Source organism: Stegodyphus dumicola, chromosome 11 (genome assembly GCF_044657685.1).
Source record: "Stegodyphus dumicola isolate Sdum_Otavi_A_Nest chromosome 11, ASM4465768v1".
Classification (NCBI taxonomy): Eukaryota; Metazoa; Arthropoda; class Arachnida; order Araneae; family Eresidae; genus Stegodyphus; species Stegodyphus dumicola.
Window position 1 is genome coordinate 100,740,576 of NC_140778.1, and position 25,110 is coordinate 100,765,685.

General features: G+C 30.9%; 1 protein-coding gene across 4 annotated transcripts in view; it reads right to left on the reverse strand.

Moving 5' to 3' along the window:
* Positions 1 to 25,110, reverse strand: part of LOC118202421 (uncharacterized) — a 62,051-nt gene that overhangs the window by 1,394 nt on the left and 35,547 nt on the right. For 2 of the 4 annotated variants that reach the window (XR_015044079.1, XR_015044078.1), the window contains exons 8-11: positions 24,522 to 24,623; positions 21,412 to 21,490; positions 19,218 to 19,577; positions 13,220 to 13,368 (exon numbers count right to left, since the gene is read on the reverse strand). Coding sequence is in view for 1 of the 4 variants with exons in the window: in XM_085827024.1 (XP_085683150.1) it covers positions 13,307 to 13,368; positions 19,218 to 19,577; positions 21,412 to 21,490; positions 24,522 to 24,623 (603 nt within the window). In the remaining 3 variants the exon portion in view is untranslated. Of the gene's footprint in view, positions 1 to 13,120; positions 13,369 to 19,217; positions 19,578 to 21,411; positions 21,491 to 24,521; positions 24,624 to 25,110 lie in introns of those variants that run through there. The other 2 variants (XR_015044080.1, XM_085827024.1) reach the window with 2 other exon arrangements.

Below are 25,110 nucleotides of genomic sequence, written 5' to 3' on the forward strand. Positions count from 1 at the left end.
TAGTCTTCTTAACAAAATTTGAATAAAATAAACACACTTTCTAGTTTCTTGCAGCAAGTAGATATTTAAGAATTTGTTGTCCCAGTTTAAAAGCTATTTTTCTCCTGAAACTGCTAAATGTTACATTCTTGAAATTTTGCTGTTAGACAGCTGAAAAGTTCCTGGAACTGCAAGTAAATCTGTTGTTGCTATTTTTATCTGTAGACCATAGATACTTTGTGATTAATTATGTCAGAGTTAGGCTGCATTTATCTCCACCCTCCCCCCAAAAAATGACTTTGAGCACTTAACTGTGTCAGTATGATAGTTCAATTCTATCCTAATTTTAAGAGCCCCTGGGAATGTAATCCAAGAACTCCTCTTTCTATACCGTCTTTGAAGAAAACTTTCAAATCAGGTGTCAAGTAATTCTTTATTTTCATTTCAAGTAAACATTTTTACCCATGGCAAAAAAATCAAGTGAGCCATATTATCAAAATATATAAGAAGACTAAATAAAGTAATTTAAAGGATACATTCATTATAAAACATCAGTGCAATATTATTTATGGAATAAAAATATTTGTTAAACAAAGCTCTAGGAAATCAAAATTGTGTTTGCTTTATCTAAGGTTTAATTATATAGGATCTGATAAGAAAAATTAATTGTCTTTAAAAAGGTCATTAAAACTGACTGAAAAAAAGTCACTCATGTTAAGAGATATGGCTAATAATTCTAATTTGAAAAAAATACAAGAAACATTTTCATTTGTAGATACTGACAAGTTCCATTGTATTCAGTTTTGTATGTTTGGAGGTTTAAAATGATAATAAACTATGTAAATGTTATAATATAATATAATAAACACATAGGAAATTGGAACTAAGAAATTTGTTATTGATACAGGTTTGTATTTAAAACAGAAATAAATATGTAAATCTTTATACAACTCATGTGATAAAATGTATAATGTATTAACATTTAATGATTTTGTATAGGTACTGTATATATACTAATTAGTCCTGGTTCCAGCATTTTTGATATCGTAGCCTTGTAAGATTCTCACTAGTGTAATTCTCAGTTACTGTAGAAAGTGACGAATCTTAAGAACTAGTTAGCGTATAATCGCATAAGTTCGTGTGACAAGAAACAACAAGATGGAAGGGTAACCCTTTATTATTCAAATAAGATTTAACAAAACTCCATCTTGGAGTGTACAATAAAAGCCAACACTTGGGCTTGAACTTAAGAGACTAAAAATTAAACTAAAACTAGGATTAACTAAAGAAATATAGCCGAAGCTATCAAGTTTCTGGATTAGTTGGCCCCTTAACTCTATTTGACTATAAAGCTTATCAAGGGCCTGAATACGGCCGAGCGTAATAACAGCTTTGAGAGAGAGAGAGTGGCCTAAATGCAGACGCGCGTAAATCAGAAACTCCGATTCTCTCTCGCTAAGAGCAAAGAACTTCGCGGTTAAATACCGCTCTTCCTCATTATGTATTCAGACATGATTCTAAAACTACTTTCTGGCCGGAAGTAGTAAGTTGAAGTTAAGAATTTGACAGGAAAGGAACTTAAAATTTAACTGTTAATAAAATTAACATAATTCTTACAGGCTCTTAGTAGTTATTGCCTGCTATAAATTAAACACATTCATAAATTCATAGCTAACTCCATGTTGGCTATGCTTAGAGCTGGCATTGATATCTAACCATGTTACGAAATCAGAAGCATGTAAATTGCCTTCAATGATTATGCCAATAAAATTGCTTTAAAGTACCAGTAAATTACACTAGTGCCTATGAAGTAACATATTTCAAGACAGTAACCACAGATCATAAAACCATGAATAATAGCAAAATGTTTTATGTAATATGTACACATATAGTTTAAGTGATAAATTAAGCCTAATAAGACAAAGTAATTATTAAGTGTTCTGTACAATACAGTACAATGTAGTGCACTTTCTCTGTATTTATGAAGTAAGCATCTGATTTTTATTCTGATCCTCACCAAAAAGCAGTGTAATAAAAGTATGTATATAGTATGCTCTTCCTCAAGAAATTACAAAAAAATATGGATCATGCTTTTCCATTGCAGCAATGAAACACTTATCAAAATCATGCATGCATATTTTTGGGCCAGGAAAGATACTACCAGGTGCTGTGTTTTCATCATGTTGTAGTCTTTTTTTTTTTTTTTCCGTAGTAGAAGTTTTGAAAGTTGCGAACTGTTTATTTTCAAAATTCTTGGATGCTATGATAAAGTGCAGATATTGAATAAATGAATATGGGTATACATTATTTTAGTATCCATTTTTCAAAGCTTATTAAATTTTCTGCTGTTAATATCACTTCAGATACAAACATCAAGGAATCGTACGAAATTTAATTTTTACTAACATTAAGAGTAACATAAGTTTAGAATTGTATAACCACTGAATTTAAATATATTTTAAAAATTCTATTTAATTGAAGGTTTCTGAATTAATGAGAAAATATTCACATATTTATAAAATATATTCTTTTGTTCTAGTTGCATTTCACAGTGAAAATTCAAAAATAGCATGGAAAACTAAAACTATACAAAGGGCTTCAGCATGTGGTTTCTTTCCTAAAGAATAAATTATAATTTTCATCCCATACTATGCAGAAATAAGATGTTTTGTTTTCAGGTGATCATATAAGCCATTATTTGCATGAGGATGCATGAAATACCCTTTTCCCTCAGTTTCCTTAAGTAATTTCAAAAAATTTCTTTCATTCATTATTTTTTTAGAGGGAGATATTTGACATGTTATATTCACCCCCCCCTAAATAAGTCTAGTTCATTAGAAGGCAAATAAGCAACATTTTGAAGTATGCCAGAGTGTTGATTAGAGCCATGCCAAGGGTGGGTTAATCATTACAAGTAAAAAATATGAGAGAGAGGGCAGAATTTATATAATAAACTAAATAGTATATATAAGTACTACGAAGTATTTAGAGGATATATATAACTGTGTCAGTGATGCTAAAATTCTGCACAGAATTAAATGAGTTTCATGAGTATACTCTCACTAATCAGTACCACTTCTGTAGACTAGAAGATACATTAGTATCATAAATCAGGGATGTGACCATTAAAAATATGGCCAGTACTACTTTCAATAACTATCTCTTAAATTTAAAAAGTTATAAGGTATTTCTCCCGCTTACCAGCGTGCCTTCGTAATGTAATGGTAGCACGTTGGGCCGGTATTCCAGAGGTCCGTGGTTCGATTCCCGGGCAAAGGCATTGCTAATTTTTCCTCTCTAAAAAATACCTAATGTCTCTACAAAGTAAATAATTATTATTAGATGCCACCAAACTTTGTCTCTACAAAGTAAATAATTATTATTAGACCAAATCCAATCTATTAGATGTTATAGCAATATAGGTTGGATTTGGTCATTATTATATATGTTCTGTTTGTGGTTATATTAAATTCTGTTTGTGGCTTTAACATATTTTTGTAAGGCTTGTGATCCTCAGCGCATACTGTGCAGCCAAGAAATTGCAAAAGTAATCCCAGCCATACCAGATGATAATACCTGAACTTTCTGTCATCCATGCAGCATTCCTTAAAAACATCTTATATTACTGTTTTAAAAAGATGAAAAATTAGGACACTTTGAAAATGCTTTTTGTTACATCAGGGTCACTGTGGTCTTGATATCTGGAATTATGAATTTTTTGCTTTTAAAATCTAGAATTTCCTGATTTATAAATGTAGACTGTAATCAATAAATTCAAAACATTTTTCAAATTTTGTTAGTCAAACTTCTTGCTTGAGCAGGGCACTTTTATGTCTGAAAGAGAGGAAGACAAAAAAAATATTTTAAAATTTTTGGGCCAAAGTATTCAGATTAAACGAATACAGAAATACCCAATATTGATTAAATAAAGTCATAACTTGCTTCTGTGGATCTGTGACTGGATGTTCATTTAACCGTTTGACTGCTACACGGCACAAAAGCACTGCGTTTATTTGTCTCGAAAACCGTGTCGCAGTTAGTTATGTTAGAATGCATTCGTGTTACAAAGTTCGCGTAAGGTCAGACTATGTATGTTCACACCCACAGAGCAACAAAGACACACTGAAACTCGCGTAGCAGTCGAATGGTTAACTATATGGGTGATATTATGCAAAGGGGGACGTCTGTCCCTGGGTACAGCATCCAGGGGCTGCCAAGCTGTTGTGAATATTTAAAATTAAATGTTTTCCGTTCTTGGTAAACAGGAGGGAGTGCAAAATTTTCAATTGACCCCAGGTGCTGAAAATCCTAGCTACAGCTCTGATATTATATCAGAATGAAGAATTTCTTTGAACAATACTAGCTTAGATGCTGCACAGACTGAAATATTACTTATTCTAATTATGCAAAACTATATATAAAGCTTTTGGGTTTGAAAATACCTCTGATGACTACTGGTGAAAGTTTTAGGGACAATTTGTATTGCATAGCAGGACAGCTTACATAAATTCTTTACATTCCATTAACTATTCTGTTTTTATAACTGTTCCTCATCTCCAGCACCTCTTGATATACATATTGCAAAATGTAATATTTTAAAAGTTAAGTGAAAATCCATTGTCTACATAAAATGTCTTGTGATCATTTTGAATTTTCAGCAAAAAAAAAAGGTCATATTTCTCAGAAATTAACCACCCCAAAAGAGGCAAGCTTTCTTAAAAAACATTGAGAATCCAAACAGATGGGAAACCACCTGCTGATGTAACAAAACAAATTAATTTTGAAATATAAACATATTTTTTATAATTCTACATTTTGTTTTGCTAGTGAAATAGTTTGGAAATATGTGTTTCACAATACTATTCAGAATGATTTGGAATCATGTCAGATTTTTACTACACAATATATTTCAGGATTTTTTAAATGGGCTTGCAATCACCTTTGATACATGCATCTCATTGCTAAGGTGAAATTAAAATGTAATATTAATTCATTTGTAGATAAAACTGATCTCAGATGACATAAAGGACTGTTCTATTAAGTACAGTATACTTCTAATCTAAGAAATTGGTTGATTTTGGAATGATAGATGAATTGCTATCACAAAACATCAAAATAAAGGAAAAGTTTTCAAAGAAATAATGCAAAAACATTGTTATTTCTGTTTTGACATATGTTCTTATTTTGAATGCTGATTTAATTAGCTAAATCATTCTACAAAATAAATGGCTTAAAAATATATGTAAATGAAAAGTCTTTTTTTTTTTTTTTTTTTTTTTTTTTTTTTTTTTTTTTTTTTTGTTAATTGTAATATGGCTGCTATTCCTGTTTTCTGTTCATGTCCCCCCCCTAACCGTTTGTTCGATTAACTGTGGCCTTCAACCGTGGTAAATCAGGAATTGACTATAGTAACAGGACTGGCCTTGATAAAATTTATGTATGGTATTTAAAATTATAAGTGAAAGAAACATGTGGTTCAAAAATAATAGCAAAGATATAGGGGTTTTATCTCATTAAGACATTATGGATACAATTATTTAAAAAGATAATGAAAATGAAGTAGTAAGAGGGACCTCACTGGAATACTAGCACGGATGAACTTTGTCACTGCTGCTATATATGGATAAACAAACTCAATTTGAATCTAATGACATCTTATTTTTTTCCCTTTACCATATGATCTGAAAAAATGTTAATACAGTTACATATATTACAAAAATATGTAAATTTCACCATTTTAATAAAACCCTATTTCAAACACTATGTTGTTTATTTGAAGTTCCTGAAAAAGTTTATTTTTTACAGTTTTTGTGAACTGATAAAAAATTGACTGGGTCATTTTTGAATCATCAGCATTCTTTGTACTAGTCAAGACTTTATAGTAATTCTTAGCAAAATACAAAACTTCAGCAGAAGAAAACTTTAATGAAATTTATTTGCAGTTTAAATTTTTTACCCTAAAACTGTATTGCAGTTGTGATACTTGTTGAAATGGCATTACAGTTTTATTAGATTAATCATTATTAAAAATATAAATGTCGAAGGATATAATTAACTGATCATTAGATATGACAATATTCGAAACATGAAATGAGCAAAAATATTTATTTAATTATATACTGTTAAAAGTTTCTGAATAATTTTATATTAGTATGTACACAATATGACATTTGTAAGATGATATAATTAATTATAATTGAAACATTGCTTGCTTAGAATGAAAATATCACTAGTAGTTTTAATAAAATAGCAAATCATCAATACATTTAAGAAATTTCAATTAAATAAATTAGGATGAAAATATTTTATGTGATTATCAATTATTTAATATAGTATAATGCAGCAAAAAAATTTTTTTTAATTTAGTAATTATAACTCAAAACTAAATAAACTTTTCTTCCTTATATGGAATGTCAGATTGTGAATCATGCTCCCAGAAATAGCTTTTCACCCCTTTCTCTACATTAACATAACCTTTGGTGCGAGTACAGACAGATGCACGTCGTTCTATTGGTCAAAGAATTGTGGTACATTCCGTATTCTTTTGCTCCCACCCAATACTACACATGTTTGAATTTCTATGAAGATTTTAATAATTTACATTCTCGTTCCGCATGGTAAGTTCATATTGACGTTTATTATGATAGGTATGTGGTATGCTTATATTATGATGTATGAATATTTATACGAGGGTTGGAACTTTAATAGTGGCAACACAGCTGAAAAAACGCAACACAACAAAACCAAAGAATATTGTGTATACCACACGTCTACATACCAACCTTACCTCTTGAAAAAAAGACTCTCCTGCCTATATCACGCGCATGTGGAGTGACGCGAAGAACGAATCCTTGTATTAGCTCGCTGTCTAAAGTAAGTGTTGTCAGGATGTTTTCAAAACAAGAACAACAATGTTGGATAAAAATTGAATGTGCCAGAGGTTGTACTGCATGACACTGTCATCAAGGGCTTCAAGAGGCTTGCGGGAAATCTGCATTGCCTTACAGAACCGTAGCAAGATGGGTGAAAGCATTCAATGAAGGACGCCAAAACGTGGCAGACATGCTGCGGCCAGGTCATCAGAGTGTCAGCGATGCAGACGTGCAAGCTGTTGCTGCACTAATGGACAGTGATCGCCGCTAAACGATTCGTCAGCTGGACGGACAAAAAGGATTAGTGCATACGACTGTGCTGCACATTCTGAAGGAACGCCTGTCCATGAAAAAAATTGCTTCACGATGGGTTCCACATCAATTGACGGAAATGCAGAAATGGCTACGATACGATGCTGCCCGAACCCACCTGGAGCGCTATGAGCGAAGGAGATGCTTTTTTACACCGTATCATTACGCTGGATGAGACTTGGGCCCGATCGTACCAGCCAGAACTGAAATGCCCTCACAAGTCACCACGACGTTCGAAATTTCGTCAGAACCCCAGCAATGTGAAAGTTATGGTATTCTCATGTACGACTGTGATGGTGTCATACTAACGCATACCATTCCCCCACTAAAGACCGTCACTGCGCAGTATTCCTGCTCATTTTTGGAGCACAATCTCCGACCAGCTTTGAGAAAAAAACGGCGACACTTTCTGCAGAACGCTCCTCTCATTTTGCATGACAATGCTCGGCCGCATGCAGCGCAAGCTGTGACTGATTTGTTCAAGCGATGGGACTGGGAAGTGCTTTACCATCCACCATACTCCCCAGATCTAAGCCCTTGTGACTATGACTTAATTCCTAAGATAAAGGAACCACTTTGTGGCACTCGCTTCCAAACTGTTCCGGAGATTCTTGCGGCAGTAGACCGGTCCGTTCAAACTATTAACAAAACAGGTGCTGCTACAGGTATTCTGCGACTTCCACATCATTGGAAACGGATTGTACACAATGCTGGCGACTATATTGAAAAACTGTAAAACATGGTGACATGAATCACTTTTGTATTCCTTGTAAATAAATAGTTGCCACTATTAATGTTCCAACCCTCGTAATAATATATTTGCAGTAACTGCTGAAGTATAGATAAACTTCAAAAATGGGTAAGTGTGTTTTAACACAGATTAGTTTTCTAAGGAATAATATTCAGAATGGCATAAATAAAGTTAAAGCAATCAAATAATTAGTCAATTTTTTTTTTCCCAATGCATAAAAGAAAAACCTAAAGAACGGCTACAATCTACTCTCTCTTCCACTTTTACCAGTTATGCTCGACTATTCGGAATTTTTAGATATTCGGCAATTTCCGAGTATGCCGGTTAGCTAAGCTTTTACTGTTAAAGGATGACGGCATGAAGCTATTTCCAGTCTTCTGATTTTAGAAAAGTTCCTTTTTTTACTTAAATTACGTTGCTTGCAGTATCTTTTAATTAGAAAATGTGAAAAGTAAAAATTGTGAAGATGCATTCAGTTTATCAATGTTTATGTTTACACTATTTGAGATACAAATTTATTAACATATCTTCACCTGTAAAAACTGTTACTGCTTGGAGCTGTAAAAAAGGTTCAAAATATTTCGTAAATTTTTTGGCTGCTCTCTTATGATTATTAACAAAGTTTACATGAAATTCTCACACACAAAAATACCAACTCAATAGTTGAAAACACTGTAAAATATCAAAATGTTTAATTATGCTTAAAAAAGATGAAAAGATCTTTATGAACTGTTTATTCTTTATAAAGGTCGCTTTTTTGCCCAATATAAAATTTTACATTGGCATGTTTATCTTTTCATATAGAAGCTGCGTACAAATTAGGATTTGAATGAATAAGCTTTCGAGAAACCATTTTATTGATAAAAAAGATCGTAAGTTTCAAGAAAATAAGATTTAAAAAATTTTATGACAAGAACTGGACTTTAAAAGTGTGTAATACTTTTTATTTTCTGTATTGCACACATGAATATCCCACTAATACAATAACTCCTTTGAGAAATTGGATGAGATCACCAGTTACTTATATTGCATTTGCTGAGATAGTAGCATCAGTGATGATGACTAACATATATGACGATATAGTCTTGTTTAATTTAATTATTCTTATAAAAGTTGTATAGTTTATAAAAAGCTTTGAAACTGCAGGATGGAAATGATTTGCACAGCAGTTTAAAATGGCATTTTAAGACTTTTATTTTGGAAAACAGGTAAGTTGTTATTTTTATATATTTAAAATTAAGAACTTTAAGATTTCAATAATACAATCAATAAGATGTTATAAGATCTGATTTTATGATTTGCACTCTGCAAACTGTCTTTATGTTAGTTTTAAAATAGCATGAATTGCCTATTTTAAATTATTGTTTCCAATATTAGCAGTTACATCAGCATACTGATTGAAGTCTGACAGCACCCTCAGGCAGAATGTTTAAACCTTTCACTGGAATAAATTAGTTTTAAAAACTAATATTGTCATACTAATGCCTCAACACAAAATGTGTATGTAATGGAGCGAGGTTGTTAAGATTATGCATGGAAATATTTTACACAGTGATATTTTAGATTAATTTCATGAGTTAATTTATTTAACTTTACAGGTCAATGTTGTGTAAAGTTTGGGTCATGTTTTAAAATAATTGATCCACCTTTCTTTAATCTTTTTTCTCACACCACATCTCAAAATGTGTGTATAACTTTAAAGTTGGATTTATTCTCTTTTTAATTCTCTCATTCACATTCCCGTGAAATTCATACAATAGGAAGTTTCACATGTTTGCTTATTTGATTCATTAGAGCTTACAAGTTATATATACTATAAATTGTTAATGAAAAAGCATGTAACATTAATCACATTTATAATTGCTACCTTTGGCTTCTTTTCCATGTAGTTGACTTTTTTGACTCTGTTGGTCTATCAAATAATTATTAACTACTGACTACGGTCATAAGCAATTGGATATAGTTTTGAATCTGTGTTATTGCTTCCATCCATAAAGAGGCGAAATGGAACTGTTTTAATGCAATCAGTAACTGAAGATTTATTTTTCATACCTATTTCTTCAAATATTGCAGCCAGTTTAGTCCTTGTACTTGAGTATTTCTTAGTGATTTCTCCATCTGGAAAAATTTTTTTAAATAAAGTTGCAGGTTACAGGCAATGCATTCAGTCGCAGGTTGTGCTCCAGTAAAAAGGCAGAAAACAGGCGTTCTGTATTAATAACTTTTTTGTCCTCTGTTATAACAGAAATTTTTTTTTTTTTTTTTTCTTTTTCAATGAACACTTGTTGTCTTAATGTTTTTGTCTACGCATATGTTTGAGAACATATAACATTTAACCCTTCCACCATGCAAAATTAAAAAATCACAATGACAAATGGTACACATCACAAATGTATTACATTTCCTTGAAAATAGAAAGAAAGTCATCTGTATACGATTGTTGGAAAGTACATGAGAATTTTACTTTTTTTGATGAAATAAGTAAAACAAAAGATCATAATTTCTTAAACTATTTTTCGAAAGCACACAGTGACACAATAAATGAAATAACATCCTTGATTTTTTTGTGTGCTTGATTTTCTTTTTTTTCTTAGCTCATATATGCCAGATGACACGCAGGGGCGCTCAATGCTCATGGGAGAACTGGAACACAACGTTTTTGGATGAATGTACTCTCACTCACAAATCAGAAGCACACCATACTTTCTCACTGATGAAATGACTCTTGTTTTTTCATGTAATCTAGAGAAAAGGTTTGGTTTATGCGATTACAGCAAAGCCTCGAGAGCTGTCTGCCAAAGGGAAGGAACGCCTTAATGGAGGACTTTCTAAGGAAACTTTCGTATACACATTATACATGGGGGAAAACCACAAAAACGTCCATGCAGCCATACTGTTCATGGGATTCGAACCTTGGAACGAACTACCAATATTCAGCGACTTTACCGCTTGGCCACTTGTGGGCCCCATCTAAAAAACAACCAACTGTTTTCAGACATAATTAAGACACAATAACACGCAAGACAAATACTAATTCAGAAGTCAAACAACAAAAATCGGACATCTCAAATTATTTCTTCTTGTGCAAATGAAGTATTAAAAGCCAAGCTACATTAAAATCACGAGAAATTTTAAGAATAAGAGAAAGTTGGGAGAAATATTTTGTAAATCGAGTTGGTGGATGAATGGTAGGAAATCAGGAAAGCTGACAATTGTGGTTTTATTAATGAGAATAAAAAAATAAATGGCAACAAGATTTTTGTGATACTTTGCTGCAGAATGCTGCCTAAGAGAAATCTGACTGACTTTCAAAGTAAGAATTGACTAAGAGAGAGAGAACACTGAATGCATGGAAAACCAAAGAGCAGAAGGTAGCTAATTGTTCGATAATTTCTTGAAACATTGCAGTACTAAAAATGAATTTCTGAATATTGTGAAACGTTAAGCAAAAAAAAAGGGGGAATTAATTAAACAAGTTTCATCACTGAATAGTAATGTCATTAGAATTTGTAATAACATATTTATTGAATCAAAAACCTTTCAATTACAAATTAATGTCATAGAAAGTACGACTTTTGCAAATTAATAAAATTTATATTACTATTACTTACTTATTAATAATATTTATATTACACCCACTGCCTGTTATATAAGAAAATGCCAAATGACATACTATTATATGATTATGATGTCTGGAAAAGTAGCTTTTCCTTAATGTTAAGAAATTAAAAGGGGAAATGAAAAGGAAAAATATGTTTTCCTTATTCTGTGTGAAATAACGAACAAACCTCCTGCAACACATGAAATTTCTTGGAATTTGTTTCTTCAGTGTTCATAAATTTCAAGCAAATGCTTGGTTAAAAATAAATAAAGGAACATTTTCTAGTAAATTTCAGTAAATGTTCTGTCTGAAAATTTTTTATTTTATTCCTAAAATTCTCATCATAATAAATAAATAAAAATAAAAGAAGATAAATTAAATTATTTTTACATAATTACTGCATATACTTTTCTAACCTATTTTATTTTTCAGAATCAAAACATTCCTAAGTGGCCACAAAGGAAAGTAATGACACTTTTAGATATGATAAGGAAAAAAAAAAACTATTTAAAGGATATATCTTATACGTAATTTTAATATATTATGATTATTTTAATAGTATTTATCAATGTTGTTATGTTAAAAATTCTAAAACCTCCAAATTAAACATTTTGCAGACAAACCGACATTAAGATTGTCAAAACTGTGATAAATCAACCAAATTTATCATTAAAAATTCATATTCAAAAAAGGGAAAAGCTGTTTTTGATGTAATACTATAAAAATTCTTCATTCAGTGGAAGATAATATATATATTTTTAGGCCGGGGTAGGTCTTTGTGGCCAGAAATTGAGGTGTTGCACTGTTAATCGTGAATATCAGAAATAGAAATGAATTCAAATGATAACTTAAATGTCTACCAAGAATATGCAAATCAAATAAACATTTTGTCAATGAATCACCAAACTGTCAGTTTATGATACTTTCAGGTTTTGTAAAGGCATTAAAAAAAAAGCTGCCATTCATAAAAAATTAATTTCATGAATAAAATTGTGTCAAAATATAACAGATTTTGAAAATTTGTTAAAAGTTGCACTGTTCTTAGTAGTCCTGTAGCTGGGGCAGTTAAAAGTACACGTAAATTATGTGGCCTGCTTCAGATTTGGATTCTACTTACGTCTCTTGCTCATACTGTTGAAAAATTTCTAACATTAACATCTAAAGAAACATTTTTTAAATGCAAACAGGTAGTTTTCTCATCAACGAAACCCATTTCGAACACTTGGATAACCAACAAATGAGGCATCTCCAAACTTTCATTTCAGGATGCCTAATCTGCAGTGGCTCCTTTATGAATCATGTGATTTGAATTCCATTTCATTCAAAATGTTAATTTACATTCAAAAGAGCAGTCATAAAAAGCAGACAGAAATAAACGACCTTTTGCAATTTTGGCTGATATTAAGAATGAATTAAAAAACTAAGGACTCCTGATATTGAGCGACTTTTTGCAATAATTTTTTTAAGTATCTCAACTGCAACAAATTGATTTGTCCAATTCTGTTGCATTAATTTTGCATGATGATATTCATATTTAAATTTTCAATATCTTCTCCTTAATGGCATACAAATGATTGTTGCAGTAGTTAATAAACACAATAAGCATCATAAAGATAAAATCTTTATCTTAACTTTTTAAAATTCAAAAATAAAATGAGTAAAAATCAACTAAATTATATAAATAAAACATGTGCGTTTTTATACTTTGTACACATATGATACAGCCAGGATTGGCTTTGGCTTCTGTAAGATTCCGCCCCTGTCAAAAGAGAGGAATGATGAATAACAGTGTTATTTCTGCTTATAAAGTCCCATGCTTTTCTTCACTTTGGACATCAGTGGAGCTTCAGCTGCTGTAACCAAAAATTAACAATTAAAATAATGATTACCATATATAAAAAAAGTATTTAATGTTTACAATAAATGAAATTTAAAATGCAATATAATCTTGCTTAAATAAAATGCTAGAGTACTCGATTAATCAATTTATTTAGTCACCATATTTTGATTGTTTCTAGAGCTAAAACATATTTTAGAATGTAAGAAGTGATATCAGTGTTTTGTATGGAGTACTGTATTTCTATTTTTATATGATTTCTATCACAAGAGATTATTTTTAATTATCTGCCAAACTAGACAAAAATAACCTGAACATTATCTCCTAGACAAATAAAATAAAAAATACCTGAATATTATCTCCTACACAAATAAAATTTACTTTGTGGTAAAAGAGGATAAATAAATTTAAAAAAAAAATAAATAAATAAAACACTAAGAATTTCTATTAAGTGTAATAAATGTCAATGGCCTGCTACTGATATTTGACAATAAATGATTTCTGAAACTGGAAACTGAATTATTTCTTAAAGTTGCATTTTTCCCAGTAAACATTTGTATTTTTAAAATACAGTACCATTAGTTGTGCTTTCAAAATATAATACTCTTTCTCATGTACTTTTCCCAATTTCATTTATAGGGCAATGCCTTAATAATTTAAAAGTTGAAACAGCAATAAAAATTTTCTTTTTCATAATTACAGATGCATATCAATATATCCTGCAAGTAATTCAATAAAAATCAAATTTAAAAGGAAAAGCCAAAAAAAGTTAAAAGTTATTTTAGGTAAAAAAAATCTAAAACAATTTTTGTCAAAAAACAAAGGTATAATTTGTAAAGGTACATTTTTTTTTTATGAAATTAAGTCTTATGATGAATATTCCCTCTCCCCCCCCCCAAAAAAAAAGTTTCTGAAAATATTTTCACCCATATTAACTCAGAAAAGTTTTGCTTTATGTGTATATATTTTTGTTTATGCCACTTTTTTCCTTTTATTTTTTTTATTTATCAATGTTTTATAGTTTAAAAACCAGAAACACCAAGTTATACCAACACATTTAACAAAGAATCTAGCTTGGCCACAAACAAATGAAATGCATATTAATTCTTGATCATGATTAGTGTTTTTAAAGCAATATATTATTTTTCAAGTCATTAAAAACTCCTAAACGAGTTGTGTCATCTTCAAACTCGAATTTAACTTTTTTTAACTTTTTACATTTAAGTTTAAAGAAAAGAAATATAGGATTCAAACATTTATAGTCTATAGGAAGAAAAAAAAAATTCTAGTTTTTACTTCTTTTATCTGATGAGGAAAGTTTAATGCATATCTAGACAGAAAATTAATAATGTAAGACGTTATCAATGCTTGGTTAATTTAGATCTCATGCTAAAATACTAGAAATGAAACGGATTATGGACAATAATTTTAATATCTAACTTCCATTAAAATATTTTTAAAAGTTAGAAAAAATGCAATTCAAAATGTGAAAAAACATAACAAATAACATACAAAATTTTAGATGCAAGACTAAACTAGTATTCTGAAAACTATCTATTCACTAATTTATTTTAATAACTATAAATTACTCTCTTCAAGCACTGATGCATTATGTTTTGTGATGCCCTTGCCTATAAAAAATTTAATGAACAAATAAAAGATATTAAAATGGATTAAAATTTTTTTATCATTTCCATACACATTTGAAATTATCAAATATATTCCAAAAATTTACTTTTATAGAAGTTACGTGCTATATATTATTCTGAATGTCATAAATGCGGCATAAAACAGTAATATTCAATTAAGTATTTATTATAAATGAGAGAAACATCTGAATATAAGAGATTTTAAACATTTTTAAGAAACAATTAAGAACAATTCTTTTTTTACAAAACTCATAAAATGCTTAACTAATTGGAAATGCAAGTTTCATGTCAGAATTGTTCAGAAATACTATTTTAAAACTTTTAAAAAATTACCCTATTTAATCACATTCTGTTAATAATAAACAAGATGGACCTAAATTCACTAAACTTTAAAAAAAGGGAGTAAAAGAAGAAGAAAGAGTTGCTGTATGAGGATGCAACTTACACCAAAATTTATGCCAGCAATATTAGAATTTTGGGGGGGATGGAAGGGGGTGAATACCAGGTCAAAATTTCTTAGATGGTATTTTACTATTATCCTATACTTTATAGCAGTTTGAGTACATTAGGAATAGAAAATCTAATTATCCTACCTGAAGAATATAAATATATTAAATGCTTCACTGCACAGTGTTCCACATTACTAAGTGAGAAATATGTCTTCCACCACAAGAAATTATACCCTGTAAGGATGTGGTCATATTATTCAGTGACGCACTGAGCATTATATGAGCTTAACGAAGCAACTCTGCAGCAGGCATCATCTTTACTTACGTCAGGGATGACTGGCTACTACCTAATACTTGAAATAGCTCCATAACTGAAAATTAATGGGTGTCACTACTGCTGAGAATGAAGGGCAGTAAGTGGTGTAACAGTGATGATCATTATGAAATTTCAATATCTCATCCAGTATCATGTTTCAACATGACATTTTTAAGTTATGCTGTCTTGTTATAAAGCACATTTTTAAACTATTTGCATATACCTCTTCAAAAAAAAAAAAAAAAAGAAAAAAGAAAAAAAGGGGGGGGGAGAAAGGGCTCATGATGATGGATTTTAAGAAACCTCATCACACACAGTGATTTATGACAACTTTAATGGCTCCTCTGTGTGGACTACTATGGATCATAACAAGTTTTTTAAATGCCCATATGGTGAAATTCCTCCACTTAATATTACTTGGTTGCAGCTTATACAGTCATGAAGGATCTAATGTGGTAATGACTTGTGTTTTCTTTTGTAACATCCTGACTACTTCAGTGATTAATAATTCTGTGTCATATGTTGCCACAATTCACAAGATAACAATGGGGTTATAGCCGAAAACGGCGCACAGAAAACAACAAAAGGCATAAACGTCGCAATACAAAACATCATGGGAGAAAATAGAGCAAAGAGAAAACATCATGGTACAAAATATCGTCATTGAAAATGAAATGGTTAAAAAACTTTGCAGCTTAAAAACATCGTCATAAAAAATAACATAGTAAAAAATAAAGTACCTACAAATCATCGTATAAAGATGGCATCGCAGACATGCGTTTTTCAGGCTGTAATAATTGTAAATGGATATTTGCATAATGATTTGTGAGCAAAAGATGGAAAGGAGGATAATTTTCACTTATTAATTAAGTCGATATGATTCCAATCAGCAGATTCCCAATCATGTTTTACCACAATTAATCATATCAACTTAAATCATCTTAGTCTGTGAACACTAAGCAATATAAAAAAAATAAAATTTTAGGGATAAAAAGCTTTTTTTAAAAAAAAACTAATCTCATTTTAAAATACTGCACCCCCTACAAAAAAAAAATTTTCTTAAATTTACTATATGAATTCTGATACATACTGCATCCTCTTATGACAACTGGTTCAGTGTTTTATGAATTTACAAAAAATATATTGACTTTTAATAGACTTGTAAGATCTGTCTCTTGTATTCAATATAAACTAATCCTACAATGAACCTGGCAAATTCTTGCACAAGTGTGAATGAAATACCAACATAGAAGAAGGGTAAAAATAACCCTTTATTAATTCTAACTAATAACAGAAAGGCACGATCTTCATGCTTTACAATAACATCGTCAACTTGCAGTGAAACTTATATATAAATCAATTCAAAGTCTAGTGCTGAATTAGCAAGCTAAAGTATGGCTAGCTTAGGTTGACTCAACAAAATCTAACAGGTGTGAAAATTTATCTGAAAGGGCCAAAGGGCATACTAGCGTAACAGTGAGACAGCAACAAACGTGCGCTGGGTAGCAAAAACACGCTCTGAATAAACTGAAGGGAGAGTTTAAATACTCACTTCACTTAACTTTAAATTTACATCCTGGTGAGGAGGGGAAGTTGAGGAGTTCAGGGAAGGTATCAAAATTAATTTGTTATGCAAAATAAGGGAACACCTGCAGACATTTTTCACACAGTAACTCTTTGACTAAATCATGCACAAGATTTTGTAGAAACACAAAACCTATACACAAATAATTGAAAGGAGTTTTCACACTAAAAACTGTAACTGCTCTTGAATAATCAGGAGAAAGATAAATATCTTCTGGAGTTCCAAGATATAAAAAATTAATACAAGTGAAGAAAAAAGCAAAACATAGCACTGTAAATGGAGTTATTATTCTAATCATCCTTGAAGGAAAATTTATAACAAATTCAATCTCCAAAATACCGACACTCAAAATGTTTATGCCATCAAAGTTTAAAAGACAAAATAAAATTTTAAATTCACTCACTAAGTAAAAGTAAATCTAAACCTCACAATAAATCTTAAAATATTAAATATCATTTTTGGGGAGGATTTAAAAAAAAGGAAAAATAACAGGTATGCTTTAGAAATTTTTTTTTCTAAGTGCTCATAAAAATTTATTTCTGATATATTCTCTGATCATTGGTTGAAAATTAGAATCATATATAATTCTTTCTAGATTTCATTCCCAGCAATGGAACAAAGTGGATGCAAAGCTTTCTCTTGATTTTCTCATTGAGTTAACTAATTTCCCTTAAAATATCTCCATGAAAATGTATCTAGCTCCTTACAAGTAAACTATATGTATCATGATCTAGGATTTGAAATGAAATCTGATATATCTTGTTACAACAAAATATTTTAGTCCAATCTCCAAATTTGATGAATAACATCAAAATGCTCCGATCTCAGCTACAAAATTTGTTATTAAGATCTGGTAGACCCCAACAGTTAATACTTATGGTTCTACTTGCATTATTTACAAAATCGCAACATTTCTTTAAAGAACTGCATACACTACACCATAATAAACTAATTAAGTATAAATCGTAATTAGAATGCATGTTTAAAATTGAATAAAATGCACAAGAAATATACAATAATAAAATAGGAGGTAACGTACAGTATCATAAAAGAGGTAAAAACTTATACACAGTCAAACCTGACTACAGCAAATTCAATTTATAATAAGCAAACATTTAGGTTCCATGAAATATCTTATGCACTTATGTTATTTTATACAGCTACAGTGAACATATAAATTCTAGTGACAAATTTTTTTTTCATAGTTTTTGCAAGTTTTAACCAAAGGATTACTAACCATTAAAATCATCCATGTTTATGCTATTAGGATAATGAAAAACACCTTCATGTTACTGTTCTCTATCTTTACTTGTGTCATTCTCTGTTTTAAACAAAGGCTATAAGAGAAGCCTATAACACCCAATTCTTGGAAAACAGAACATATAATAAGCATAACTTAGGAAATCATATGTATGCCATGAAATTTTTTATAAAAGTGTACTCTAGAGGCAGATGTGTATTTCAAGAGATGGATTTAAATTATGATGTTTATGCTAAATATTTAATTTGTAAAATTATTTATGCCAAGTGAAACTGAATAAGAATGAAAAACAAACTTAATAATTGAATATAAAATAACTGTAATTAACGTTTAATGCAATTTAAAAATTATTTTAAAATCTCTATTTAAAAATTAGTTATTATTCACTTCTTAAATCAGATGTGACTTTTTTCTTTTTTTCTCCCCCCCCCTTTTTTTAGTAATTTAGTCAAATTTTACACTTTATTGTGAAATTATCTATTTTTCTAATTGAATTAGATATAGCAAATAAAAATCAAGTTCCTTGAAGTTCATAACTGCAGGGTTTGACTACATAAACAAATCTATAAAAAATATTTGAAATACATTTACAATAATATGTTTACCTTTCTTATGTTTCTTTTGTGGCTTGGAAACTTTAGCAGAACTCAGTGGTGGACTGGTCTTAGAAACATTGACTGATGGAGCAGCAACTGGTGGGCTTACCTTGGATGAACTGACTGATGGACTACTACTACTATTTACAACACCTTTTGTGAGTTTATTATTGCTATGAGAATATTTTATGTGGGACTCAGAGGTAACTTTGGCTGTACTTGTCGATGGGCTGATTTTGGATGCACTTAACGGTGAGTCGACTTTAGATGAAGCAAATAATGGACTACCAGCATTCACAGTATTTTTCGTTATTTTACTACTGCCCTGTGAATACTTTACAGGAGCATCAGCAAGTTTCAGCTGGCGCTCTGAAATTTGAAAAGTCACATTAAATAACAAAACACATTTGTTTATAGCTTTTAAATTAGTGCATATAAATTAACAATACTTTAAACTATACCATAATATATAATGTAATCATCATCATGCAGAAAATTATACCAACATAAAACATACTATCTTCCTATTAAGATCTTGAAATTTCTTGAATGAAATGCTATGACTTTTTTTGGAACAATGATGCTAAAGTTTTGTAATTGTGTAGTCAAGTATTATTTAAACCATCTCTAATACAGCAAACTAATATACAAATTGTGATATGGTTCATATAAACTTCCTAAAACTAAATTTGAAAAGCTTATAAGATAAATTCAAATTTAGGTTTACTAAACAATACATTTTTAAGAGCATGTAACTTTCTACTATTTAATAATTACTATGTTTTGAGTTCAATATCTTAATATTTCATATCTTACTAATTTAAAATATTAAAATATATTTCTCATTCAGTAAAATTTAATGTTATCCAGATCTCAGATACATGAAGCCCAATTACCTGCCTTTCAGCCCGAGTAAAATTAAATGTGTTGTTAATTTATTTAGATGATTAAAAACATTTTTTGTTAATTTAACACACAGAAGCTCCTAAATACTTCTGTAACTCTAGATATTTCTTTAATGGTTACGTATTTTAAAAGGTTCATGAAAATTTTAACTCTGAATATAATTTTAAAATTCAATAACAAAATTTATTGTTAAGACATGCAAACAGAAATTTTCTTCTTCATAAGATGAAATTTTGGAATTTTATAACGAGATTGTTCTGAAAACAAAGTTCTCAATTGCATTCTCTATTCTACTGAGCATGAAGCATTCTACTGCATTCTCTATTCTATTGAGCACAAAGCACTCTAATCATTGACCTAATCAATAACTACGACCACATCATAGACAGTGTCGACAGGATTTTTGGCAAACTCAAGCAAGCTGAAGTGTCACTGACTGGAGGTGTGGGATCTTCAGCGATGAATCCCAATTCAGTCTCAATGCTGATGACCAATGCACATGCGTGTGGAAGTGGCTAGGCCAGCGGTCGGGTCTGGCATTTGTTGTCAAGCAGTATTACAATTACATAAGGTGTGACAGAGTGGGAAGCGATTTGTTGGGACACATGATCACCTCTAGTCGTCCTTCAAGGCATTATGATGTCTTGCAGTTAGCTGGACATTTTAATGCCGGTTGTACTGCCTATGCTATCCAGTCGCCCAGGTGCTATTTATCAGCAAGACAACGCTCGGCCACATACTGTGCGATTCTCCCAACAATATCTTCAAGAATATGATGTACTCCCGTGGCCTGCCCAATCACCAAACATCTTGCCAATAGAGCATTTTTGGGACATGCTTAGATGGCAACTGCAGCCACACCAGAATATTGGTGAATTAACTGCAGACCTGCAAAGATTATGGCATGATCTTCCGCAGAGGGTCATAGGTAGCCTTTCAATGCCCCGCCATGTTTCGGCTTGTACAGTTGCCAGAGGTGGCTATACTGCTTACTGATTTGTAACTGTTTTCATGCCATAATTCTTAATAAAATGATCTTTTGTTCTGAATTTGTAATCATTTGTTTATCTCCTCATACACTACATACATGTTAAGTTTCATAAGTGTAGTTTGTTTCTTTCAGGGTGCATATATTTTTTTGTGATACAGCATATATTTGGCCTATAGAAAAGCAACATCCAAATAACTAACTATGCTGAATCTACACCACAGCATTTTAAACAAAAGTTCTATATTTAATAGTATAAGTACTCATTTTTATCATCTAACAAATTCATTTAAGATGGAAACTACAAACCTGGTTGACTCTTAGCTTTAGATGCAGCTATAGACGCAATTATTCCTTTTAACTTTTTTTCTTTCCCCTTGTTTGCTCTCTGTAAAACATTAACATTAATATACACATAACATAAAATATAATTCCAATAACAAAAGCATATCTTTTTTTTAGATTCATTAATTTTTTAATTGTTAAAATCACATCAATGCAATCTATAAAATGCCCATCCGTCATGCTGAACCTGCAAATTCATTGGTTCTGCATAGCACAGAATAAAAAATTAACTTTTTATTGAAACATTAGAAAACTGAGACTTCATAAGCAAGTAGAGCTATGTCTCAGAAACTGAACATGCATTGTATACTGCTTCTTACCTTTCTAAACTAGCATTTTTATTGCCTAATAAAAATGAACTCTTTTGTATAAATATTATAAATGCAGAAAATTCTGAGATGACAAAAATTGAGAAGCATTTTTTAAAGAATTTAGCTTTGAATATTTTTAACATAAAACACTGCATGTTTCAACATTTAAAATAAAACATCTAGCATTATTTTTTTAAAGGAATTTAAAGAAGCATTTAAAACATTACTTAGAGTAACTTTTTATGAAATGAAAAACACAGGAGCCGTCAAAACGTTCAGCACTAAATATCCTATGAAAACATTAAATTTTAAATTCTTGATATTTATATATATAGTGAAGTGAGCAATTCAGATAACAATTAGTATTTATTACTTAATCTACAATTTTATACAAATTCAATTAATTATTAATTACTTCTATTTTTGTATTAAAAGAACTAATACAGACAAACTATAAAATATGTTTTTATGAAAAAGACTAAAGATTACTGAATTCACATTATTTTCTTTGATACAAATTAAATGTTTAAATGCTTCAATCTACATTTTAATTCAGTTTAATTTATTTTATATTTCCCCAAGGAAAAACGAATTATGCATAAAAACTCCCCAGTTTTAATAAACATTTTTCTCTCCTCTTAAAATAACAAAACCAGATAAAATAAGTTACATTTTGTTTGTTAAGCTGCTGCTTCTATTAATCATCTCCACAATTTAAAATATACATATGCATACATATATATAGTGTATGTATGTATATATACGAGGGCTATCCAGAAAGTAGATTACGTTTTGGAATAAAAAAATAAACAAAGTATAGGAAACAAATTTTATTATATACAGATGAAAGCCACACTCAAATACTACTTTTCTACATAGTCACCATACAAATTAACGCATTTATTGTAGCGATGTACGAGCTTGGAAATTCCTTCGTCGAAAAATTCGGCCGCCTGCGCCTTCAACCACTTCGTTACCTCTTCTTGCAGCTGTGCGTCGTCATCAAAACGCTGCATAGCCAGCCACTTCTTCATTGCTGGGAATAGGTGGAAGTCGCTCGGTGCCAGGTCGGGACTGTACGGCGGATGAGGAAACAACTCCCACTTAAAAGATTCAAGAACTTTACAAGTGACATTTGCCGTGTGGGGCCGGGCGTTGTCGTGAATCAACAAGATCTTAGAGCTCAACATTCCTCTGCGCTTGTTTTGAATTGCTCTTCTGAGTTTTTGGAGAGTTTGGCAATACCTTTGAGAGTTTATTGTAGTGCCTCTTTCCAGGAAGTCCACCAAAATTACACCTTTTCTGTCCCAAAAAACAGTCGCCATCATCTTCCTTGCCGACATTGTTTGCATGCATTTCTTGGGTTTTTGGGGAGAACTTGTGTGCCCCCACTGCATTGATTGCAATTTCGTTTCACAGTTCACATGTTTCACCCATGTTTCGTCACCAGTAACGATGCGATCGAGTAAAGAGTCACCATCCTTATGGTAAGCGTCCAAAAAGTTCAACGCTGCAGCCATTCGCTGATTTTTGTGGTCCTCTGTCAAGATTTTTGGAATCCATCTTGCACAAAACTTGTGGTAACCAAGCTTTTCGCTGATGATTTCGTGCAACAAAGTTTGCGAAATTTGTGGAAAACTCAAAGAAAGTTCCGTTATTGTGAAATTTCGATTTTCACGGACTTTAGCATCGACTTTTTCGAGAAGTTCGGCGGTCACTATGCTGGGTCTCCCACTTCGATCTTCGTCGTGAACATTGGTTCGGCCATTTTGAAATCTTATGACCCACTGACGCACTCCACCTTCAGTGATAATGTTGTCCCCATACACTTCACGAAGCTGCCGATAGATTTCTATCGGTTTACAGTTTTTTGCAGTCAGAAACCTTATTACTGAGCGCACCTCGCAGGATTTTCAATTAACGCAGACATTTCAAACCGTCACAGTATCTGAACGGAGCACAGCACGAACCTCTCACTAGCACGGCTAGATGCAGACTGAGCTGCGCAACGCTCTGACCCCAAGATGGCCGCGCTAGCCCCGCCCCTAGCGGACACAGACGGAAACGTAATCTACTTCCTGGATGGCCCTCGTATATATATATATATATATATATATATATATATGTGTGTGTACGATAAAAAATATGTATTCAAAATTATAATTAGCAACAGACCCATAATTCTTTATTTTAATTCGTGTACCTGTCCTTTCTATTCTAAAAGTAGAAACTGTTTATAATAACTCTTTCTGAACTGTGTCTTTTTTAAATTAATCTGTTTCATACTTTCTTATATAATCCTGCAAATGCAGACAGCTCTTAGCCAATCATAGATCAAGATACCTTTTGATTATCTTATGTTTTTCCTGTCATCTTCAGGAAAAACGTAAGATAATAAAATCCTTTCTCTATCACTTTACCTTTGCTCTTGCTAAGACATATGGCTCTCTGCTTCATGCATTGTCTACGATTTACATTTCAAAGAATGCTATGAAGAATGAATGGATATATTGATTGGGCAAAATGAATATTGGGCACATATGCTGCTCCATGATAATATGGAAACCTGATTATACTTCTTAAAGCTTGCTTTATCAGGAAATAAAATTATGTCTTCTTTTTAGACACATCTGTCTAAAAATATCATCTTTGTATCTATGCAGAAAAACTTTGCACAACTGTTGCAACTACTGCCCAATCCTTAAGATAACTACAGATGATATTACATATATAGATACGCATGTTAAACTGAAAGAAACTCACCAAATATACACTCCTCCAGGTTTCATGCTTTTGTGGTACTTCATCTTTATAACACTTCTGACAAAATTTTTTCCAAAGCTCGTTTGTATGATCCATAAGGTACTGGATAAAATTTATTAAAAAATTACATCAAGCAACTATTTTACTTCCCAAATACCAAACTATATATTATTAATACTATATATTACTACTTTATCTCTTAAGATAAATAAAGGGCAATCTAATTTATTAGATTTGATCTTAAATATATAACCATAAACAGCCATAAATAATATTATCTTTGGAGTGTGAAATGTACGATGAAAAATTAATATAAATTTTAAATAATCATAATTATTTAGTTAAACATGTTATGAACTCTGTTGAAAAAGATATTACAATGCATGGAAGGGTAGTAGGAGTGATTTTTACATTCTTTCATGCAATGAAAATAATAAAATCAACTTTCAGATATTGAAAATATACAACAAAATTTTAAAAACTTCTTTTATACAAATAACCACAATTCTTTCTATGATTATATTTTTATATAAAGATAGTGGTAAGATAAATCCTCACTCAAATTTAAATTTCAGTTTGGCTCAATAAA